Source organism: Bison bison, unplaced genomic scaffold, assembly GCF_000754665.1.
Source record: "Bison bison bison isolate TAMUID 2011002044 unplaced genomic scaffold, Bison_UMD1.0 scf7180017864352, whole genome shotgun sequence".
Classification (NCBI taxonomy): domain Eukaryota; kingdom Metazoa; phylum Chordata; class Mammalia; order Artiodactyla; family Bovidae; genus Bison; species Bison bison.
In genome coordinates, this window is record NW_011494924.1 from 6,244,534 (window position 1) to 6,251,461 (window position 6,928).

At 52.4% G+C, this 6,928-nt stretch overlaps 1 gene segment (V, D, J or C); it reads left to right on the forward strand.

Moving 5' to 3' along the window:
• Positions 1 to 6,386: 6,386 nt before the first annotated feature.
• The window catches only part of LOC104999479, an 823-nt gene continuing 281 nt past the window's right edge, over positions 6,387 to 6,928 (forward strand). The window contains 2 exon segments of the V gene segment in view: positions 6,387 to 6,463; positions 6,573 to 6,885. Of these exon segments, the coding sequence occupies positions 6,415 to 6,463; positions 6,573 to 6,885 (362 nt within the window).

The following is a 6,928-nucleotide window of genomic DNA, read 5'->3' on the forward strand; positions in this document are numbered from 1 at the left end:
CTGGTGAGGGCTGGGTGATGAGTGTCAGGCAGGGACAGGACAAGAAGAAAAAGGCATGTTATGGGCATATGGGGAGATGGGGACAGTGCTCACCTCACACCCACCCTTTGCTGAGGGGCTGTGCGGGACAGGGAAGGGCATAGAGGAGCCAGCCCTGGGTCCTGGCAAGAGGTCCAGTGGACAAGGGCAACCTTCAGAGACACAGAGCAGTGACATCATAGGCAAATGCTCCAATCAGGGAAGCAGGAGGGTCAGTATTTACCCCCTCACCCCAGGAGCCCTGCCCCCAACCAGCAGTGGTCCTGGGTTCCTGATGCTGCCATGGGCTCCAGGCTCCTCTGCTGTGTGACTCTCTGCCTCCTGGGAGCAGGTGAGTCCCGGACACAGTGTGGGAGCTTCTGAGATGTCTTTGCCTTCCTGAGATAGAAGCCTGGTGATGAGGGCTGCAGCAGGAGGCTTCCCTGTGCTCTTCCCTCAGCTTTCTTGTCTTCTCCCCAACAGGCCTGGTGGATTCTGGAGTCACCCAGACCCCCAAGTACCTGATCAAATAAAGAAAACAGCAAGTGACTCTGAGATGTTCCCCTGAATCTGGACACCTCTCTGTATACTGGTACCAACAGGCCCTGGGCTAGAGCCTCCAGTTTCTTGTTCAGTGTTATGATGGGAAAGTGTATCAAAAAGGAAACATATCAGATCGATTCTCAGGAAAACAGTTCAGTGATGCTGGCTTTGAGCTGAGCCTCACCCCCTTGGAGCTGACAGACTCAGCCATGTATCTCTGTGCCAGCAGCCAAGACACAGCCCTGCATGATCAGGTGCCTCTGGGACAAAAACAGTCCTGCCCCAGCTCAGGAAGTGGTGCCCGTGTGTCAGCTGCCAGCCTGCCAAGCCCAGTCCTGGTGGAGCGATAGACTTTCCCAGACATTTATATCTTCATGTGTTTTAATGCTCACTGAAGTCATCAAAATAAGTATTATTTTAACTGTTTGTACATCTGAGGGTCGTGAGTTGCCCAGATCTCATACTTCGTAAGTGTTACAGCGAGCATCCCGGCGCAAGTGTGTTCTCCACACCCGTGGTCCCCTCGCTCATGGAACTATCTCTGTACAAGCAAATTACATACATCTGTTGTGTTATGTGTCACAAGATACAGTTTGGGGCTCTGTAATATGAACTGTACTCAGTGAATGGCAGCCACCAATCATAAGAAGGTATTCCCATGAGAGGAATGTCTCAAATAAAAACTGAGCATTTTTCATCACCCTGGCGTCTGCACCTCCCTCCACGTCCCTCCTGCATCAGTATTCCTTTGTGCCAAAACGTCATCCTGTGCTGGGCACCCAATTCTCTCCACCCAGAAAGGTGGGTCACCGGCCTGAGGGGGCTCTGCTTGCTCCCTCTCCCCAACACGGAATCACTGGCTGCCCTGAACTTGAAGGAGCTGTACCTGCGTTTGACCGGTGGACCGTCTGTCAGTGAATTGGTTAGAAGTAGACCAAAGAATTCCTCAAATGTTGATGAGCCTGCGATGAGGTTGGGAGCAGAAACTTGGAGAAGCATGGTAGGTATAGGGACAGTCTCAGGACTGCGGTCAATGTTGCAGAAATGGAGCCTTGAAGTACTGCTGCTGCTGCTGCTAAGTCGCTTCTGTTGAGTCTGATTCTGTGCGACCCCATAGACGGCAGCCCACCAGGCTCCCCAGTATCTGGGATTTTCCAGGCAAGATCACTGGAGTGGGTTGCCATTGCCTTCTCCTTTTGAAGTGCTCTTGGGACACTTATCATAAAGGGCAGCAGGAAGCCAGAAGGATTTCCCCAGGATTCAAAACTCCAGAAATATGTAGGTAAATACAAGTAATATACATGTTAATGAAGACCTATCTCTGGACTAGAACATACAACACATTTAATCAGTTTAATATCTACAGAAAAAATCTTTAACACTTACAGAAAGGTTGCAGCCGTGTGAGCGTACTTGCCATGATCTGGATAGGGCTCCGTGCTGTGAACTTATCGCTCAGGTTCATTTCTCATTTGAGCCTTTACGGGAAGGGGTGTGGCCCCCTGAGAGACAGGTTGGTTCTGGGGCCGGGCAGGGACAGTGACATCTCAGGGGGCTTGCAGGGACAGTGACATCTCAGAAGGACTCCCTGGAGAGCCCCTCTCCCCTCTCATCCACCCTCAGACCAGAGGGCCCTCTGCCTGCCCCGCCCCCACCATGAGCCCCTGCCTCCTGGGCTGTGTGGTCTTCTGTCTCCTGCAGGCAGGTGAGTCCTGGGGGGCAGGGTCACCTTGGGGTTGCCAGCACTAAACCTGTCCACTGTGACTGTAGCATCAGTCCTCCTTCTCCACAGGCATGGTCCATGCTGGTGTCACTCAGGACCCCAGATTCCATGTGGTGAGGAGAGGACAGAAAGCTCAGGATCTGGGTCATGACTGCATGTACTGGTACTGACAAGACCTGGGACATGGGCTGAGGCTGATCCATTACTCACATGGGCCTCCCACCATGGAGAAAGGAGATGTGCCAACAGGTACAGCGTCTCCAGATCAAGCACAGAGAAGTTCCCATCTACCAACTTCTCCCAGACATCTGTGTACTTCTGCACCAGAGTTACTCTGCGGCGCTGCTTGGCCACCTCCTCTCTGTGCAATAAGACAGATGAGGGCCCCATGCAGGCTCCCAGCACCAGATGCCTCAGGGATTTGCAGGCCACATGCCTGCAGTGTGACCATGGGTGTGTGGACTAGGTTGGCCTGAGCCCCACTCCTGGGCCTCGAGGCCATGGGTCCACCATTGATCTCTGTCTTTCTTCTGCATCCTCCCTGTGAACCAGGAAGATGCTATTCCAGGTCAGACTCCTAGTCATCATCTGAGCCTGAGACTTAGGAGGGAAGGTTGTTGGTAAATAGATACATCTAGATACTCTTGTCTCACCTCAGGCAGCTCATTTCTGTCTTTCTGGAAGGTTCTGCTGCAGGCTAGCTCTCACATGGTGTCTGCTCTTGCCCACCTTTCGCGGAGGGCAGGACATTCCTCTCCCCACCTCCCTGCATCAGCTCCCTGGCCCTCTCTACTGCAGCCACAAGCTCCTCCCTCATCTGGGTCAGGTCCTCTCCCAAGTCACAGGGAGGATTTTAAAAAGGCCTCTCCATGTGGCCTGTTTTACGCAAGATGTATGGAGTCATCTAAGAGAAGCAAACTTTAGTTAATTAAAGTGAAGTGAAGTCGCTCAGTCGTGTCCGACTCTTTGCGACCCCATGGACTGTAGCTTATCAGCTAAGACTGCTGCCATGTCCTGCCTGTGCACGATGGGGTGTTGCTCCAGCGCCCTTTGTGTATGATCTCCTGTCCAGTAAACCACTGATGTCTCTGTCACTCTTTCTGGACTCATTCTTTACTGTCCTGGACAACCACAGGGCTTGCAGGCCTGCAGGGTGCAGCCCATCAACAGGTGACCTAGAAAGGGTGAGCCAGAAGCACCGGCCGAGGCAGACTTGTCCACTGCAGACTTCCTTCTTCCAAGAAGGAACACAGGGCCATTCATCCCAATTCTGATTGAGTGTCATATTTGAAGCTTCCTGGAGATCAGGCAGTACCCAGATGATGCAGGATATTAGGGACGTGGAAAGGACTTTCACCATTAATCTCTTGGCAGGAGCTAGACAGTGGTCCTACCTTAAGTGAGATAACACGATCAACATATTTTGGTATAGGAATGCTGGTAGCAGTATGCATCAGAAGGGAGATAGAGTCCAGGTGGGATGTACCATTAGAAGACTACTAAAATATTCTGCTTTAAAGATTATGAAGGGGATGCTGAGGGTCTTGTGGATGATATAGAGGAGAGGCTCTGGTTTTATCCTGGCAGATCTGATTGCAGCATTTGCTAGGAGCAAATACTCTTAGGTGGTGTTAGTGGTAAAGAATCCACCTGCCAATGCAGGAAACATCAGAGTCGTTCGATCGCTGGGGTGGGAAGATCCCCTGGAGGAGGGCATGACAACCCACTCCAGTACTCTTGCCTGGAGAATCCCATGGACAGAGGAGCCTGGCGGGCTACAGCCCATGGGGTGGCAAAGAGTCAAACAAGACTGAAGTGACTTAGCACACACATACACAATCCTCTTAGGGAGCCCTAGAATGCGGGCTTATTATTACCAGTGCTTGGTCCTCCTGAGGTCTCCGTGGGACTCACAGCTTGTTCACCAATGTCTCTCTCTCTCTCTCTAACTGGGACAGGCCACTGTCTTCCAGCTGAGTGTCTTCAAACAGCAACAACATAGAGTGACTCACCTTGGGTCATCTAAGCTAGTCCCGGGTTGGAAAGCTGTCTGCACAGCGTATGGGCCTGGTTTGGAGTCTAACATGCTAGCCATGCACAGGGCTTTGGAGATCATTTCGGCTCAGTTCCTGTGTTGTAGCAGCTGCAGCAACTGTAAATATGCTGTCACATGCATGAAGTGATTAAATACTGAAACACTGGCGAATTTCTCAAACTTCATATGAGATACATTTGAGTCCCTAGTGGATGTCCGTGACTAAGCGGAAGTGTGCGTGTGTGTTAGTCACTCAGTCCTGTCCCACTCTCTGCGACCCCACAGACTGAAGCCCACCAGGCTCCTCTGTCCATGAATTCTCCAGGCCAGAATACTGGAGTGGTTACCATGCCCTTCTCCGGGGCCTTCCCGATGCAGAGATCGAGCCCGGGTCTCCTGCATTGAAGGCAGATTCTTTACCATCTGAGCCACTGGCGTAATTACCCCATCACAATAGAATTCCAGGGGTGAACGTGGTGATGTTCTGTGCTTGCTCCTAGCTGTTGCTCAGTGAGTATTCATTGAACAAATCAAGATGGCCTGTAAGCTCTACAGGGACCTGGGTAGTAGCTGCAGGTCTGCGTTTTGTTCACACCTAGGGATCCAGACATAACCAATGTCTGTTGGGTAAAAACTGGAATGCCCTAGTTACGTGGATGGATGGTACTGTTGCTGACTGTTTTGGTTGTTTCAGGTGCTTCTTTCTTCTTCGTGATTCCCTGGAGCCTCGTATCTATCACGGAAGCTCCTGGTCTGTGGAACAGATGATAGATCTGGGCTGCAGGCGCTGTGGGGGTCAGAGGCCTGCGATCTGGAGAATGTGCTGCTTTGGCCACAGGGAGGCGCTCTGGCTCCGCTGAAACGCCCAGGCTGGTGGGGGAGGGGCCGAGGGGGTGGTGAGGAGGGGGTGAGGAAGGGAGCAGGGAGTTTGCCTTCCATCCTTGTTATCAGTAGGGTGCGTCATTTGTAGACTTCTCAAAGACATCGAAGTCATTTTCAAACTGAGATCCGTTTGCCTTGTGCTGTTGTCCTGTGGCAACCTGTTTGCTTTAAGCCCAGCCAAGCCCTGTACCCTCAATACAGGCACAGGTGAAGTGAAAGTTGCTCAGTCGTGTCCGACTCATTGCCGCCCCGTGGACTATACAGTCCGTGGAATTCTCCAGGCCAGAATACTGGAGTGGGGAGCCTTTCCCTTCTCCAGGGGATCTTCCCACCCAGGGATTGAACCCAGGTCTGCTGCATTGCAGTCGGATTCTTCATCAGCTGAGCCACAAGGGCAGCCCCTTAACAGGCACAAAGGCTGGCCTATCTCTTGTATGGCCCTCTCAGCACTCTTCCCAGGGTCTGGCTCCTGGCTGGCATCATGGTATCGTGCCTTTTAATGACAGGCACCGGTCCAGAACAGGACTATGGCCTTTCGGTTCTCCTCCCTCCACACAGCTGGGCAAAGGTGCTCCAGGGAGTTAGTTGTTCAGTCGCTCAGTCGTATGGGACTCTTTGCGACCCATGGACTGCAGCATGCCAGACTTCCCTGTCCTTCACTATCTCCCGGAGTTTGTTCCAACTCATGTTCCGAGTCAGGGATGCCATCCTTGCATCTCATCCTCTGTTGTCCCCTTCTCCTCCCACCTTCAATCTCTCCCAGCATCAGGGTCTTTTCCAACGAGTCAGCTCTTCGCATCAGGTGGCCAAAGTATTGGAGCTTAGACACTGAGAGAAATGGTGTTTTGAATGTTGTCCTGCCTGACTGAGCAGGGAAGAAGGAGATGTCTTGAAGGGGATATAGTTTGTCTGAGAGCAGGTCTTGGAAGGGAGCGGGACAGGGGGAGAATCTATATAATGAGGAGAGCAGCTAATAGCCAAAGAGCTGACTGTCAGAGGACTATCCCAGCCCAGTGGATTCAAATCTACCTTCTATCACAATCTACATAAGGCATGAAAAGGGGAAGAAGAAGCATCCCTCGGCACTGGGGAAACTGACAGGATACTGACGTCACAGACAAAACCGCCAACCAAGGCCGAGGAGGCCAGAGCCCACCCACCCTCACCCCCACCCCACACACACCCAGGGCACCCACCTTGACCCTGATCCGCCATGGGCTTCAGGCAGCTCTGCTGTGTGGTCCTCTGTCTCCTGGGCATAGGTGAGTCTGGAGTTCACTTGGGCTGTCCCCGGACCCCATACCATTTCCCTGTGGCTGCAGCAACACCTTCCCCTCTGGCCTTTGTCTGAATTCTGTCCTTTTCTCCCAGCTGTCTGTGCGGACCCTGGGATCACTCAGATACCAAAATACCTAGTCATGGGAATGACGGACAAGAAATCTTTGACATGTGAACAACATCTGGGACATAATGCTATGTACTGGTATAAACAGAGCGCCCAGAAGCCGCCAGAGCTCATGTTCATCCACAACTACCAGGAACTCGCTGGAAATGAGAGTGTTCCAAGCCGCTTCTGGCCTGAATGCCCAGACAGCTCTCAGTGCCGCCTGGACCTGAACGCCCTGAAACCACAGGACTCCGCCGTCTATCTCTGCGCCAGCAGTAGAGACACAGCCCTGCAGAGGCAATTCCTTCCTGTGCACAAACCTCCAGGGTCCAGACAGGAA